The 18,326-nt window shown below is 39.0% G+C and overlaps 1 protein-coding gene across 17 annotated transcripts in view; it reads right to left on the bottom strand.

Moving 5' to 3' along the window:
• RhoGAPp190 (Rho GTPase-activating protein 190) overlaps positions 1–18,326 on the bottom strand; it is a 744,591-nt gene that overhangs the window by 424,278 nt on the left and 301,987 nt on the right. For 14 of the 17 annotated variants that reach the window (XM_090374412.1, XM_090374407.1, XM_090374402.1 and 11 more), the window contains 2 exons: positions 17,124–17,156; positions 16,845–16,959 (listed from right to left, as the gene is read on the bottom strand). In XM_090374412.1, coding sequence (XP_090230538.1) covers positions 16,845–16,959; positions 17,124–17,156 — 148 coding nt within the window. The remainder of the gene's footprint in view (positions 1–16,844; positions 16,960–17,123; positions 17,157–18,326) is intronic. The other 3 variants (XM_090374405.1, XM_090374403.1, XM_090374401.1) reach the window with 1 other exon arrangement.

The following is an 18,326-nucleotide window of genomic DNA, read 5'->3' on the forward strand; positions in this document are numbered from 1 at the left end:
ACGGTAAAGCCGTAGTAGGGTGCATCGGTCTGCACCTCACGATAAAGAGGAAAGCGAGCGGAACATATTAAGGCCTCTTGTGCACTTTGTGCGGAGTTGACGGATATGATCCAAAAAGGTCAGTTTTTTTATCGAATATGAGTCCCAAGAATTTTGTGTTCGCTGCTACTGGAATAGCATTTTGTCCGAGCCTTAATTCAGGTTCAGGATGAAGATTACGCTTGCGACAAAAGTGTATGCAAACGGTCTTCTCCGGCAAGAACCTGAAGCCATTAGCAAGTGCCCAGGAATTCAGACTATCAATGGCTTTCTGCAGTTGTCTTTCAATAACCCTCATGTTGCACGACTGACAAAAAATGCTAAAGTCATCAACATAGAGGGCACTGTTTACAGTTGGAGGAAGTTGTTCTGTGATGGAATTTATTTTGATGGCAAAAAGCGTGACACTTAATACTGATCCTTGTGGTACTCACTCCTCTTAGCTAAAGGAGCGAGAGAGAGTGAGGATCCCACACGAACTTGGAACAATCGATTGGCTAAAAAGTTTTGAATAAAAAAGGGGAGATGTCCTCTAAGGCCTAGGCTATGTAAATCTTTTAACATGCCAAATCTCCAAGTTGTGTCATACGCTTTTTCCATGTCAAAGAACACCGACACCAAGTGTTCGCGTTTTAGGAAAGCATCCCGGATGGATGCTTCCAATCTAATAAAATGGTCCAAAGTGGACCGGTTCCTTCGGAAGCCGCACTGGATGTTGGAGAGGTCCTTTGATTCGAGATACCATATTAAACGAGAATTAACCATTCTATCCAGGATTTTGCACAGACAGCTAGTCAGAGCAATAGGACGATAATTGGTGGTGATTTTTGGATCCTTTCCTGGCTTAGGAAAGGCAAGAACGATTGCCTTTCGCCAGGAGTCCGGAAACTGCCCTTCAGTAAAGATTCTGTTATACAGAAGGAGCAGACAATCCATAGATTTTGGTGAAAGATGTTTAATCATTTCATAATGGATGCCATCTGGTCCAACGGCACTTGCTTTGGAAAGAGCGAGGCCTCTTTTCAGTTCCTGAATAGTGAAATCCCCGTTGTAGGGATAAATGCTCTTAGATTTATAGTTAAGTGCCTGTTTTTCGATTTTATATTTCAGGACCAGGAACTCTGGGGAATACGAAGATGTTGCAGAGATGTTAGAGAATGTTTCCCCAAGAGAATTGGCTATTGCAGTTGGATCTGCAATAGCGCATCCATTACAATCTAGGATTGAAGAAGGGTGGGATGTATATTTTCCCTTCATTTTCCGGATTTTATCCCAGACTACCTTAGAGTTGGTAGACTGGTTAATAGATGATGTAAATCGGATCCACGATTCCTTTTGACTCTGACGGCGGTATATCGTGCTTTGGCTCGTGCACGTTTAAAGGCTATAAGGTTGGTCGTGGTAGGATATCGGCGGAATATCCCCCACGCTTTGTTTTGAGCCTTTTTTGCTGCTGTGCATTGTGAATTCCACCAAGGTTTGGGAAATGGTGGAAACCGGGCAGATGTTTTTGGAACAGCATTCGCAGCTGCCTGGACAATATTTTCTGTGATGTACTTAACTGCATTATTGATAGGCTCTTGACTGACTGTGCTAAGATCAAAATTTGCCTGATGTTGGAAGGCAGTCCAGTCAGCCTGATCAATCTTCCACCGTGGTAACCTGAAGGGAAGATATGGTCTCCCACTGTGTAACGAGGTTATCACAGGGAAGTGATCACTTCCGTATGGATTCTCCTCCACTTCCCAAGTGAGTGAAGGGAGTAGAGAAGGGGAGCAGATAGAGAGATCAATGGCAGAAAAAGTACGGGTAGGCATGTGGAAGAAGGTGTTTGTTCCGGTATTTAGAAGGGAGAGGTCATTGTCATTGAGCATACGCTCTATGACTCGTCCCCTTCCGTTGACGTTAGCACTACCCCCAGGGTAGTATGTCCATTAAAATCCCCGAGAGGTAAGAAAGGGGGAGGCAACTGCGTTAGAAGATCATCAAGGTCTTCCTGGGAGATGTCAGTCCCAGGTAGCAAATAAATAGAGCAGACGGTTAATAAAAATCCCACAGCAAGGCGAATTGCAACAGCTTCTATGCTAGTTGTAATTAGCAAAGGCTGAACTGGGGTCTGGTTGCCCACAAGGATAGCTACTCCTCCATGAGCGGGACCATCCGCAATTCTATCCTTACGAAAAATTGTGGTGTTATGCATTGTGGGATCATCACTTGCCTTTAGGTAAGTCTCCTGCAAGCAAAAGCAAACTGGCTCATGCTTTTGCAGGAGGGCCTTGATGTCATCAGTATTTCGCTGGAATCCACGACAATTCCACTGTAGGAATTTAGCCATTATTTTGGCTTGGTGGGTCCATCAGGCGGCTTCTGAGGTGCTGAGGGCTTACTTTTATCAGTCTTGGATTTATCTTTTTTGGGGAAGAATGGACGCTGTCCCGTGTCCATTTCTTCCTCCGCAAAGAGTTCCAAGACTGAATCTTCGGGTACCTCCTTTTGCTCGACATTCATCTTTTCTTGGGTACTAGGGGGGACTTCCCCTTTCTTATTCTTTTCTTTCATAATTACCTTTGTTACTTGTGGGGCATTAGGAGGTACCGATATAGGAGTGGCAGCTGATTGGTCCTTCTGTGCAGGTTTTTGAGAACTTAAGAGATAACATGCGATGGGAGTGAAAGACTCCTTTGGGGGAATGGTCATGTCCGTCTGAGTTCTGACGGAACATCTCCCTGCTACCTTCTGGGCGTAGGTAGGTTTGTTGATATTCAGGGGTTTGACCGATTTCCTTGCCTCCTGGTATGATATATTTAGCTCTGCCTTCAGCCGTTGAATTTCTTTTTCTTCTTTCCACCTCTGGCATGCTCGTGAGTAGGCCGGGTGTTCGCCTTCACAGTTAATACAGGTGGGTTTTGCGGCTGAACATGCTGTTGTTTTGTGGTCCTTTGCACCGCATCGAGCGCATGCAAGGACTCCACGGCAGGCCATTTGAGAATGTCCATACTTCTGGCATTTAAAACACCGTAAAGGGTTCGGAACGTGTGGACGCGCTGAACAGTTGATGTATCCAGCTTTAATCTCGTCAGGAGGTTTAGGAGAGTTAAAAGTCAGGATAACGCTCCTGGTTTTAACAATTTTTCCATCCCTTCGTGCAGTAATTCTCTTGCCGGCAGTAACTCCCTGTGGTTTTAATTCAGAGCAGATTTCCTCCTCAGTTACGTCGAGAAGATCCCACTCCGAAATGACACCTCTCGATGAATTGAGTGTTCTGTGTGGTGTCACTGTTCTAGGGATTCCTCCGATTGATGTTCTCGGAGTAGATGTTCAGACGGCCTGTCATTTTTTGTTTCAATCAAGAGGCCCCCAGAACGGAGCCTCTTAACTGACTTGGGTGAACCTGCTAACCCATCCAACCCTTTTTGTATAAAAAAGGGTGACATTTTACCAATCGGTGTTTCATTCGTGGAGCGCATAATTAAGAACCTTGGGACAGGCCCTGATGGTAGTTTGGTTCGCTGCCTCTTTGTAGCAATAATGCTATCTGTCTCCCTTTCATTGATTTCAGATAGGGACCGGGTTGGGGCCCCTGAAGAAGTGAGTTTATCAGGATTCATGGAGTTTTTTAAATTTTTTAGTGCCCGGGCTCCCCACCCACCACGGAGCCCAAAGGGACGTCCACTACCCGGCATGCAATAAATGCGCTCGGGAGTGGAATGCCAGGGTTACCCAGACACTATACCGCACTGCTGCCAGCCTGAATCCTGTCCCTTGGACAATGAGGGTAGGGGCGTGGCATTGACACGGTTGACCCTCGCAGGCGAGCCTACTAGCCGATTGATCCTAGCTGGGCCTTCCAGGACCACCCGTCTTGTCGAAGCAGGGGCCGAAGTGGTGTATTGAAGCTGGGCCCCTCAACCACTAGGATCCCCCTTTTCGAATTTACACGGGTCGCAGCGCACGGCAAACACGACGGATTCCATTGATGTAAGCCTGGAACCTGGGCTGTGGGCGTTGGATCCCAGTGATGCTAGTCTGGAAGTCCGGCAGCGTCACTGGGAGGTCCCCTCACCACGTACAGGTGCTCTGCTATCCTGGATGACAAAACGTGTACTTCAGGAAACACTCAGAAATTTCTGCGCAGTGCTGGGCTACTCATGAATTCAGCATAATTGCATCAAAATTTGATATATTTTTATCTATGGTTCATGTATGCAAGAATTGTCACTGCACTGATCCTAAAAGTCACTAGTTCCACATCTAAATTATCCTGGATACAAGAGTACTTATTGAAGTCTACTTTTACCCCACCCCCACCAGTCTATTATTATTTTTTTTTTTTTTTACCGGCACCAGAATCTTTTCTTTTCTTTTTACTATTTGTTTATTATTCCTTTTTTTATTTATTTATTTATTGTTATTATATTTTTATCACAAAATGTCTTTTTTTTTCTCACTAATATATATATATATATATATATTTTTATATATTTTTTATTTCAACGAGCACCACGGGTTTTGTTTATTTTTATTATTATTTTTTTCCTTCTCTCACTTTCTTTTCCTCTGGCCCACCTTTTGGCAACATCAGGTGAGTCAGAGTCTCTTTTGAGACATTACGTGCTCTACTGGAACTGGCCCACCTTCTCATGGTGTGGAAGAGTACCCAGAATCATCTGTCCAGGTGACTGATGCGTCTGGGTAGCCAAGTGGCCAGAACATATCAACAGAACACACACAGCATACACACACACACATCTGGCCCATTTGTAGTGATACTGTTCTTCACAAAGACACAAGGCAGAGTTGAACTGACATTCTAGGTGCTGCCCTCTACATATGCACATGTCCACATACTAAATATTTTGGGCTGAAGTATGACTCTAACGACACTAATGTCACTAATATCGATTCAGTAGAGTAAATAGCAGGTGTGAGCATAAAACATCACATCATAACTACGGTACTAGCTGCTCGATTTTAAAATGGTTCTGATTTTCGTCAAAGATGTTTTTGCATAAAACATCATTAGTGCATACAGGTATACACACAGTTTATTCTTTTTGTGTGTGTGTGTGTGTGTGTGTGTGTGTGTGTGTGTGTGTGTGTGTGTGTGTGTGTGGGAGACTGTTCTGTCTTCAACTGAATTGACTGTCTTTCAGTTTCTGGGTTGTACTGAAACAGCCCACTTTCACACTCGTAGTTATAGTACTCAGAAAGTCTGGATCTTCAATTTAAACATCTTCACGAGCTTGAAGCCTCTTCATTCTTTCAAGTTCATTCAAAATTTTTGGTACTTTCTTGTCACACACTTTCTCACTTCTAAATTTTCAGTTAATATTGGAACATGACTTAGCATTAGTTGAGGCATATGATGCAAGAAAGCAAACTTATACAGCATCAGCACAAAAAAAAAAAAAAAAAAAAAAAAACTTCCAATTAAACCCATCCATTTGCTCCAAAACTTTAGAGCTATTTAAGCTATCAACTTCCACAACGACAGAAGGAAGTTTGTTCCAGCGATCAACTACCTGCTAGCTAAAGGCAATTTCTGCATATCTACTCTACAACTGTCTATCCTCAATTTGAATTTATGCCCCCCCCCCTCAGGTTCGTAACCTGAGCAAGAATCCAATTTAAGCTCTTAATAACTTAATCAGATCACCTCGCATGTGCCTGACATTGAAATTTTCAGAACTTAAGCCTTTCTTGGTAAGAGGAACCCTTTGTTCCCTTCACCAATCTTGTTGCCCTTCTCTGTACTTGTTCTAGCAATCCTACATCCTAAAATGAGGGCAGTGATCAGCCCATTCCTTGGACCTGTATGCAGTACTCAAGACATGGCCTGATCATTGCCTTATACAAAGGAATAATCACCTCCTTTTTCCTACTAGCAAAATTCCTGTATATCATTGACAAGACCCATTACCTGCTCTGGCAGCTTGTCTGCTGCTCTGCTCAAAAAACTTCATATCTGATTGCACAATTAACCAAGGTCTTTTTCTTTCTCTATAATCCTCAGTTTAGTACTGCATAGTTGCTATGTTTCTCTGAGGTTTATGCTACCCATATGCAGTATTTTGCATGTGTCAATGTTAAACTTCAGTTGCCACTTCTCAGCCCATCTGCTGAACTTTTCTAAATCATGTTGCAGTAGCATACTGTCATTAAAAACTCTTCCAACCTTTGTATCATCTGCAAACTTCGACATTAAGCTTGATAAACCTTCATCAATATCGTTGATAAAGATACAAAACAACAATGGGACTGATATCGAACCCTGGGGAACACCACTAATAACATTATTGTAAAAAGAGCAGTGTCCACTCTCTATCTTCTCCCACTCAACCATACTTTTATCCACTGCAGCAATTTTTCGTTATTGCCATACTGCTCCAATTTGTACAGTAGTCCTCCATGTGCAACTGTATCAAAAGCTTTCCTGAAATCCAAGTATATGATATCAAAATTTTTTTGCATCCAGGTCCTTTGTGACCACATCATAGTATCCAATGAAATTGGTCAGACAAGACCATTAACAAACCCATGCTGTGTCTGAATTATTACTGCAGCCTTGTCTAGATGATGCTGCAATGCATCTTTCACGAGTGACTTCATAATTTTCCCCAGAACAGAAGTCCCCATTTGATTTTTAAAATTCTCTGAGTCCAAGGATGCTCTCATAATTATGGCTAAGGGTTTGCTTGCTTACTTTGCTGTCTCCTTTAATATAACTGGATAGATTCCATTCACGTCAGGTGCTTTTCATATGACTTGGCAGACAACTAGGGAAAGGTTCAAAGTCAACTGCTGTGCCTTTGTTTCACAGGTGGCACTAGGTGTATCTCCACAAACAACAATAATTGTTAAGGATGTTGACACATTTACAAAACATGTTGATAAAATATTCAAATGTATATGTATATTAAATATACATATTCAATTGATTAAGCATTCTAATAATATGCATGAGTAGTTACAGTAAAATTATTAACTGCCATAACCCATGTTGTAAAATAGTGGGCTTGACATAAAATTATCTGGCAAATTGTTGAGTAAAGTAGCATTCTCTTGGCCAATGTGCATTTCTCTTTTTAAGTAATTTTACTGCACAAGCACTGACTTCCCTTTCTCTCCTTTTATTTGTCTAAGCTGTTTCTATGTCTAGTGCAGGTACAAAGGAAATAAAAATGTATCACCCTATAAATGCAAAATGTGGTTCAGCTGCCCCACTTGTTTTTCTCCGAAAGGAAAGTAAAGTTTAAAATTTACATTAAATGTTATCCAGCTGTAGGGAAGGTGAATATCCCTGTGTGAAAAGAAATTACTAGTAAAATAGTGAAAAATAAATCTAAACCTAAAAATTGAGGCATACCTCCTTGTTCAGAAATAACAAGAATGGATGTCTTAAAAAACAAGAAAATGATTTTAATTTTAAAAATCAAAATGTAACGTATCTATACTGTTTCAGAATTGATGTCATGAATATAAGTTTTTTAGTAACAGCTAAAAAACTTCTATTTTTACCTAACAATTAATGAAGTGTTAAGGGAGGACTCCCAAACTAGCAAAACTGAAATATAAAGGGTGTTTAAAATGCTCGTGGCCTGAGTATGAAGGATTTATTTCAGGTGTCTGGTAGAATATTACTTTTCAACATAGTCCCCCTTTGGAGTTTAATGCATTTTTCTACTAATGCTGCAATGCATTGATTTGAGCTGTGAAGAAAACATTCTCCTGGGACTCGAGGAATTCATTCACTGCAGCAACGGCGTCACTGCCAGCGAGAAAATAAGATGCCAGCCAGGTATTTTTTCAAATTAGAAAATAGGTGAAAGTCCAATGGTGCTAGATCTAATGAATATGGGGAAAGGTCCAAGATTTCAAAGCCACAGTTGTGCAGTGCAGGCACGGTAATGACAGACTTGTGCACTGTCCTGGTGGAACAAGACTCCTCTGGTGATTATCTGGCTTTCTGTAGGCCACCATCAGTATCTTAAAAAATTAATGCCATCACCTTTCCAGCAGAAGGAACTGACTTGGGGTTCTTTTTAGGAGAAAAAGAGTTGTGTTTTCACTCTCTGGACTGCTCCTTTGTCTCTGGTTGAGAGTTATGAACCTAAATCTCATTCATGGCCACAAACCTTGCAAGGAAATTTGCTGTATTTGCTTAAAAATGATGGAAATGTTTGCTTGACTTGACAACCCCTGTACATTTTTGATCTGCTGTCATAAACTTTGGGACACATTGTGCTGATACCCTTTTTCATACCAAGAACCTTTGTTATGTGGTACACATGTTCAGATGAGATGCCTAAGATGCTGGCAATGTAACAAGCTGTCACCTGTCAATCATTCATCACCAGATTGTGCACACTGTCAACTTCTGGAGTGGTGAATGTTGCAGGTCTTCCACAACACGGATCATTTTCAAAACTCTCCCTCCTCTGTTTAAATTCTGTTGCCCACTTCTTAACAATGGAACAGAAAGAGGAATCCACTCCAATGTTGCAACCATATCCCCCACACCTTTGGTGGTAGTCCATTTTTTTCCCACAAATACTGAATGACTGGACAGTGATTGGTTTTGTCCATCTCTCCCCATTCCCACAACTTTGTCCTCAAGACCTGTAATTTAAAAAAAAACAAAAAAAGACATTATTGAAACTGCATGAAGCTTGGTAATTTACTATTTGAAGTGTTACACATCAAGTACAGCAAAATTTTAACACTGTGCCACTACCCTTTCATACTTGGACCATAAACTTTTCAAACCCACCTCATATACTACTGTTAAAGAAGTTAATCCTATCGGCTTAAGCATAAGTAACAAAATTTTCAGTAAAAAGCAGTTTCAAGACAGCTTTACTGAAAGATTTAAAACATTTCAGAGATATCTTTTTTTATTTTCCACAGAGGAAAATAAAAACTTAATTCCATATTCACCTGGATAAATACAGCAACATATATCATAATTGTAACATTTAAAGCATTACAACAATCAGAATCTCAAGTACAATACTTAGCAGGACTACAATGTTTCAAGTGTTACGGTAAATGTAATCAATTTTAACATCTCTCTCTCTCTCTCTCTCTCTCTCTCTCTCTCTCTGAATAAATCAAATAAATGTTTTAAATTATACCAATATTTCAGCTAGATGAATCACTAACAACTAGGAAGAAGGATAAATTATTATTAAAAAAATCATCCCATTAATAAAGAAGCGTAGAAATTGCATATTTCCACAACTCCACCCTCTGATGATTGATCATCCCTACATATTTGCTTTTTGTTGTCTTGTACCATTAGCATATATTTTTTCCATTCTGGTATTCCTGTGGTAATATGAAGGATGAATTTCCCCATCACAATATGTATATGAGTCAGTCAAAATTAATGTCACTTGACTTAGCAGTATTATCGCATCCAGTTAAATTGCTATAGTTCTTGCCTCTTCTTTCAAATATATATCAAATATCATTCAAAAAATAATTTATAAATTGTTCAAATTCTTTCTTAAACCTTATCGTAAAAAAAATTCAGAAATTATTGCAATAAGTTTAAGAAAGTCATTTATCAGAGATTTATAAATCAAAAAAATGATAGAGATTTGCAAGATTAGTAACTTATCAAAAACAGTTACAACTTATCATGTGTGAAATTTTAATTTTTCTCAGGCAACAACAGGTACCCCACCTAGTTAGTTTCATAAAAGGGGTGAGGAGATATAAATTCAGAAGAATAAGTTGAAAATGGAAGATGCATTGAGAGAAGAAAATTGGCACATATTATTAAATCCTCTAAGTCACACCTCATAGGCAGCTCAGAGGATATAATTAAAGCCTATTAAAGATAGAAAGATTAATGTAGAAGATAGCGATGGCTTGATAGTGAACAGGTTTTTTTTTTTTTTAGGAGCATTAGCAACTAAGGCCATATTGCTCCGGGATATGCGGTGATCATTCCCTGACCTTTCCGCATGGCCCAGGTGCCAAATGATTTATTGAATAGTTGGTCAGAACTTTATCATTGCGACTTGATTTGTCAACTGATAGTGCGGCTATTTTGTTTGATCCCTGTGCAATAAATTATTTTGAAGAGGCTCTTCCTCCTAGTGGTCTGGGCTGGGCAGCTGAGGTGATTGTTCCCTCAGCTGGCAGATAGAGCCTATTTTGGATTGATTCTTTTTGAAATTTCATGTGATCAAAATTTTGTGCGATATGCCAAAAACTAGAAGGAAGATCCCTGTTCCTCCGGTGGAGGATTCAGGAGAAGAATCTTCGGCAGAGTCTTCAGTAAAGTTTTCAGAGGGAGACTCTGAGTCTTCGAGTGAAGAAGAATCAGGAGAGGTCTCGAGTAGACCACCTGAGGAAAAAAGGATTCCAAAGGGGAAAAGTTCAAAGGAGAAGACACGTATAGTTATGAAGAAGAAGTCTTCGAAACAGATACAGTGTAACTTAGAACCTACTACCTTAAAGGAATTGGATTTTTATAGAACCAAGTTAAGGCTTTTCGTGTCAGCTTTAAATAAGCCAAGTGGACATGATCTGAATATTGTAATGGGATATTGGGACAAGATGGCTAAGTGTGTGCAGTCTTTGACTGTACAAAATGTACTCCTCGAGACCAAGTTGAGTACTTTGATGGAGCAAAAAGAAAAAGCAGAACAAGTCCCTGATCGAAGATCATATGCAGAGGCGGCTAGTGCAAGTGAGATTAAATCCAAGAATAAAACGGTTATTGTGAAGACTAAGGCCGACAAGTTTAGTACTAGTGACCAAGTAAAGACCGAGTTAATGGCACGAGTTGCACCGGTTTAAACTAATGTCAAGGTAGTATCAGTTCGACCGATACGAAATAAAAGGGTTATGATCGAAACTGCTTCTGAACTTGATGTTAAAAAGATTGAAGAGTGCACGGAGGTGCAAAAGCTTGGAATGGAGGTAGAAAGGCCCCTTCGACGACTACCAAGATTAGTCATTTTTGACGTTAGTTCAGATGTGGATCATGAGTCCTTTAATAATGAATTATGGGAAAGGAACTTGGTGGACGGATTTGTTAATAAGGACCAAGTTCTCTCTGAAATAAGAATACTAGCTAAGAATAAAGCAAGGAATTCCTCAGGATATAATGTAGTGGTGGAGGTTTCCCCACGCATACGAAGATACTTGTTGAAATATTCTAGAGTATTTTTAAATTGGAGTTCGCACCGTGTTCGGGAGTTGTGGACCCCAACACAATGTTATAAATGTATGGCGTATGGCCATGTGGCCCGGTACTGTGACGCGGGCGAGTTCTGCAGTCACTGTGCTGGGAGTGGACATACATTCAAGTCTTGTACACAAAGAGCAGAGGCTCCAAAATGTGTAAATTGCTGGCGGAGGAAGGTGCCTTCTGATCATGATGCTAATAATCGAATGTGTCCAGAATATCTCAAGGCTGTTGATACCTTAAAGAGACGCACAGAACAGGATTAGTGGGTATCATGTGAGGGTATCTCCTCTTCCAGTAGTTGTTAAAAGACTTCTCCCGGCAGTGGCTGGGGGTCGTCAGTCACAGTAGCGTCTGTGTTGGGGTTTGCAGGGACCGGACCGGTGTGAGTATGTATTGAATTTATGATCAATTTTTTGTATGATCAAGTTTGTATGATCAATTTTTTGTATGATCAAGTTTGTATGATCAATGTATGATCAATTTGTATTATTATTTAGTCTGAGAGGTGTCAGACAATGTTTTACTAGATAGGGCAACCTACCTCCTCATGGTGGGGATGGAAACTCGTGGTGGGGGCGGAGACGCCGTCTCTGCCGCGAGGCTAAAGGTTGTGCTTTCTTTTTAATTTATAGTCATAAGTCAAGTTAGACTTTGTAATTGTTGTTTTGTTAAAGTTATTTGACCATGGATATGTAACAAATAAAACAGTTATGAAATATTGGCATATGGGCAGATTGCCTAGGTGGCCAGTTAGGAAAAGCCTGACATATGATGATGACCTTTCCGCATCTTCCGTATTTGGTGGTGACGGGCTCGAACCCCGGTCTAATCAAGAAGCATGTGATACGCACTACTGCTCCTTCCCACCTGGCTATGGAGGTGCCTAGTGAACAGGAAACAAGTTACAAAAGTACATAGTTAAAAAATATTTTTTTAATCAAAATTCAGTTACAAATGGTGGGGTTTCGTAGGCAGATTGGGGGGGGCAGGTTCTTACTCAACATTTTTGTTAATTTGATTTTCCAACTCAAAAATTTGGTTTTTTGCATTATACTTTTGCTTATTTAAATACTTATTAAGTTTTCTTAGCAGTATTATTTTTGCAGGGTCATGCTGAGATAGGCTGAAGTCAGGGACTTTGGTTCCATGGCAATTTTGAAAAGAAAGCAACAAATGATGATATTCAAGCAATTAAAAGAAATAGGTACTGTCCCAAAAAGAAACAATAGGAACAGTTAGAGTAACAAAAAAAATCAACAAAGGCTATTAGGCAATCTTACATTAGAAGACCTAGAAAATTAATTTCTCACCATAATCAAAGTTAAATGCATTTTTCATCAACTGTTCAGAAAGTGATTCAAGGCTGTAACTCCATGAACACAAAATCCAACTGCTATATGAAATAAAATCAAACGATGAACTATAGAGAGTTGCTTGTGTCAGTTACATACCCCAAAAATTGGCCAAAGTTATCTAACTTTGGCCACTACTTCCATATCCACCAAAATTACAGATTAGATGGTCCAAGAAGCTTGGACCACCTCAGATCATAGACAGCCAGATACAGCCACCCTAAGATATAAACAGATACAACGTAAAGAAAGCAAACTGGCAGACCTTCACGAAATCCAAAACCAAATAGAACAGCAGCAGACTCAGACCCATAACAACAACTATAGCCCGGATGAACACAACTTAAATGTCACAACTATGCTTAAAAAAGCATTCAATCTAGCAATACCCAAAGGAAAACCAAAGGAAAATGCTGTTCCCTGGTGGTGCCCTGAACTTGATATACTCTGGTAAACAGGCCAGAAAACACTTCCAGAGAGCTAGGGCAACTTGGCCCCAGAATGAGGTTGATGCTCTGAAAAATTCCTACAGGGCTCGCAGAAACTCATATACTGCTCTAATAAGGACAAAAAAGAAGGAATGTTGGCGGGTCTTGGTGAGGACATCCAGTAACACTGACCTGTGGGGTGTGGCCAAGAGGTGATGTGGTGACCTCCACAATCAAGTGGAACCACAACTCACACTTGACTCTGTAAATAACATATTAGATCATTTATTCCAGTCTGAGAACAAGGGGTTAACCCATGCTCAGGGTGACATAATGACCAGCAATTTAAATTATAGCAATATGTCAAAAAGAACCATCCTTCGCCATGGAAGAACTTCAAGCAGCACTCTTAAAAACCAAAAACAATAAGTGCCCTGGACCTGACTTAATTGAAACAGAAACCATTAAAAATTAAGCAGAAATTTTACCTGATACGCTATTGAACCTATTTAATCACTGCTTAGCTGAGGGTTTATTCCCACAAGCATGGAAACTAGCTATAATTAGATTAATCTTAAAGAATCTGGGAAAAAATCCTACTGAAAACCTAAATCATACAGACCTATAGCTTTATTGCCTGTTCTAGTAAAAATAATGCAACATCTACTCCTCTATAGACTTAATTTATATTATACTGAAGCCAACTTAAATTCTGAACAGCAATCTGGTTTCAAGAAAGGGTCCTCAAATGAGAATGCCATACACTATATCCTCATAACAGTAAATAATAGTGATCAAAAATACATGCTGGCAATATCTATTGACTTCGCTGGTGCACTAAAAAAATTTACCACAAGATCAATGTATAAACACCTATCTTTGTAACAGATATGTAGCAGCATGTACACAGTTCCAATTAATAAAACACCCAGTTACAAAAGGTTGCTCATAGGGTCCAGTACTGGGTACATTCTTTTGGACCTTAGTGCTTGATGAATTCTTGACAAAATATTTAGGCCCTACAAGCAGGATCACCTTTGCTTACGGCCTTGTCTTATTGGTAAAAGGTAACACCAGAAGGGTGGTGGAAGAAACAGCAAACACGGCACACAAACAACTGCAGGAATTGGCACTAACCCACATGCTCAAAATTTTGGCAGAAAAAACTAAATGTATCATACTGAAAGGAAACCTAAATATAAGACAATCACCAGTGATAAAAATAGGTGATACCTCAATTGACGTAGTCCAAGAATTGAAATACTTAGGCATGATTCTAGACTCCAAATTAACAATCTATCCACACTTGATATACTTAGCTAAAAAAAGTACAAAACTATGCTGGAATGATTGCCAGAATCAGCTGAGCTGATTGGGGTCTCAAGCACAGAACTCTGGCACTCATTTACCAAGCAGTGTTTTTACCAGTAATCTCCTATGGTGCTGGTATCTGGCTCCATCACACAGCCGTAGTTAGAAACAGAACAAAATTAAATAGCATTCAAAGAACAATCTTATTAACAATAACTAGAGCATGCTGTGTCCTGGCCCTGCAAGTTTTGGCTAGTACCCTACCACTGCACCTTGAAATTGCAAAAAAAAAAAAAAAAAAAAAAAAAAAAGGGGGGGGGGGTGCTATATTATACTTAAAGGCAGAATGTAAATGTATGTGTGTTTGTTTCAATGTTCAATTAGATATGCAGATAAATATTCTCCTAAATTTAATTATTGCTTTGTTTTAAATTGACAGCATACACCCCTGGTGTGAATGAGAATGATGGAACAAAAAAAAAAGTATAAAAAACTTGTAAAATGTTGCCTTGAAATGTACGGTAAAAAAACTATAAAATATTTTTAAAAGGGAGGGGAGGGAATGGTGTCTGAACGAATGATATAAATTGCATGTTGTATTCCAGCCTCCCACCAGATAGACAGATGGCCATGGGAACCTCATGGACCCCAAGGTCATCCATGCTGGATGCTGACAGTGGCCAGGACGGGACCTTTGTCCCGTGTTACACACCACCAGCACAGCTCAGCTGCTGCCATTAGGTCTTCTTAGCCATGCTCCCTTGCGTGGTCCTTTGCCCCCACTCCCCAGACGGGAGGAGGTGACCCCTAGTCTCCTCCGGCCCTCTTTTCCGTCTGGTGCGGCATGGGCCTGCTCCACTGACTTGGGGATCATCTCCTCTGTGGGCCCCATATCTGTCTTTTCCCCCCAGCCTTTCGTTCCCCCCCTCTAACTTACAATTAGCGTCCGAATCAACTCTAAATTGCTTGAGCCCTACACCCAAAAACTTAACATCAAATCGCATAACTGGTACTCCTTTTGGCTGACCACCATCTATAGCGTAGTGTTTTTTTTTGTTTTTTTTTAAGGTCCTAGTCACTGAAATCTCAGGAAATTAGGTGGCAGGACCTGCCAGGGTAAAACTATAATACTGGTGTACCTGGTCTGCCTCCATGGGGCAGTGTTGGCAATGTTGGGTCCCATTGGGGGCCCAGCACCTAAATGACCAGAGGAACAACAGTACACGACACTACACATACACAAAATCCACACACCGTTAAACCTCGCATTGACAGTGTTCTGTTTCACACCCACAATGTATACTACACGGAGATGGGGGAACCCCCTGGTGCCATTTGACACTAAACACCCTCTACTACCCCAAAAACTGGATGACAAAGTGGAGTTCCTGAGCAGCATTTTGTTAACAGACAAGGCAACCTATATTAACAGGCAACTGCCAGATATGGGTATCAAAAAATTTACATTGTTTAAGAGCAGGTTTGACACACACACACACACACACACACACACACACACACACACACAAAATAATGTTTGTTATAGCTTGATGTGGAATTGCTTCACTGAGCCAATTTTCTTTGCAGAACAACATGGAGAAGAAGTAATTCTACATTCTTTTTCAAGAGGATGGAACAATACTACATTTCAGCAAAAGTTTATAAGATCTCTGACCAAAGCTAGATTTGCAGCCTAATGAATCAGAATAAATGGAGCAATTAAAAGGCTCCCAATGAATCCTGGATCTCACAGTTTTCAACTTCTTATTGGGTCACATGAACAAAATCTACAGCAAAAATATTGGTGATATAGTTCAGTTAAAAGAAGCCTTCACTAGAGCAACTGAAAGCATTGCACCAAAAATGTGCTTGATCAACTATGGTATGATGTGCCATGTTTTAATAACCCGTTGATATGAATAAAATAAAAAGTATAATGTACATTACGAAACCCCCCAAATCCCACTAAGTATTGCAATCACATGTGGAAATTAAGAAATAGAATTTAAAGACAAGACATATTTATTACACATAATGCTGCTTGAAAAACTGGCTTGCAGAAAAAAAAAAGGAAAACATTTAAAAAAGTATAAATTTTTTGAGATGTGATAAAAGAATATATCTGAAAGCTAACATATATATCAACACTTTAGAAAGAATCGAATAAGGCAAATATAAATCACTAATAAAAGGTTATTTTTACAGACTTTTCTTTTTATTTGTTGTTATGAAAAAACATAGGATGAGATGGGCATTTCATATAGCTATTTTAGTAACTTTTAAAGCACACTGGCAGAAAGGTTAAAGTAGGTTGTCTTCATAGGTTGCCCAATAATATACTATTATTGGACAACCTATAAAAAATACTTGCTAAAAAAATTAATGAACTCATGCAATAAGAAATGTTAATCTGTGTTATGATAGGCCACATTCTTATTACTATGAATGAATTCAAACATTTCAGTTTGTTCTAACTGGATTTGGCTAGTTGATTATATTCATGCTTACCTTGATTATATTAGCCAATTCATCAGCTAAACCACCTGAGCCGAGTAATACAAGATTTAACTGATTGTTTTCTGTTTCTAATAACCACTGACTATTCCTGGTCCAGGATGAAGGCCTAATGAAATGAGATATACTGAGGCTATACCTATTACAATACTTAGCAACTGAATGTTATTTAATTTTCTATGTAACAGTTAATAAGCCAACATATTGAAAATTTGAACTACTTCTACCAATCACTTAACAATTATTATTCCAATTGGTATCCAGTTTCCATACCTTTTTCTCAGCTCTGAGCAATTGTCACGAACACTGAGCAGCATGTGAGATCAGGAATTAAGAGTATAAAATTATTCATATTAAAGTTTGGGTATAGTAAATAAAAAGTATTTCATAAAAATGTAAAACTTCTGTTTTTGTTAATAGCTGGAAATGTTCCAATCATGTGTATATTAATACAAAATATAAAAAAAAAAAAAAAATTTTTCCAAAGACAAACAACTGTTCTTATTTTTCATTTTTGGAAAATATCAGACTTCTGATAAACCTCAGTTTAAACAAATCACAAAGAAGTTTACATATATTTTTAAATGACAACTGAACAAAATTCATTTTATTTGTATACTTATGTGGTACTAAAAAGGTTGAAAAAGAAATTTAATAGTAAAAAACAAAAACAATGATTAATAAACTTAAGTAAATACTAAAGTTGTGAACTGGCCACAGAGAGAAAAATATGTAGTGCCCACACTGAAATGTAACTTTGAAGTCTCATATATATTGTTAATGAATAATGTGAACAGAAAAATCTACACACAATTCCTAGAAAATCATTAAGTTACATCTGGCACCTGGGAAAAGTTAAAGTGCATACTCCACATTCATAGCATAGTCTATGTGACAGAAATACTCATTTTTTTCTCCAAACATTATCTAATACAACAGATACAATGGCAGCTATTGCCACTGTGATATATGTCCAGGGATCTATAATGTTCTTCACCAATGAGGAGCATTTTTGACTTCACATAACTTCTCCCAACTCCAATGGGGAGAAAGACAAGTAGGGTAGAGTCAGATAATCTTAAAAAGTCCAGATATGTCCATCTCAACCCACTAGGTGACTTCAATTTACCCCATCCATAATGCATGCTGGCTTTTATCAAGGGTTTGTTGTAATTCGAACTGAAGGTAAAAAAGTCAGATGCTGAATTTCAAACATAAAAAATATTAGCATTATAAGTTGAAATATTTGTTCAATTTATGAGCAGCACTTCTCAAACCTTCAAAAAGAGGTTCTATATTTAGATGAAATAAAAGCAAGTACAAATTACAAAAGGCACCCAAGTTCAAAAATGATATTTTCATTTCAATTTCATGCTTGCCCTTTTAATTCAAACCGAAATCAGACCGAATCATTTTAATAAAAACTTTTCGGTCTGAACTGTTCTTAACTGCATTTGTACACTTCAATACCAAATC

The sequence above is a fragment of the Mastigoproctus giganteus genome, chromosome 5 (genome assembly GCF_048544385.1).
Source record: "Mastigoproctus giganteus isolate SK-2022 chromosome 5, ASM4854438v1, whole genome shotgun sequence".
Taxonomy (NCBI): domain Eukaryota; kingdom Metazoa; phylum Arthropoda; class Arachnida; order Uropygi; family Thelyphonidae; genus Mastigoproctus; species Mastigoproctus giganteus.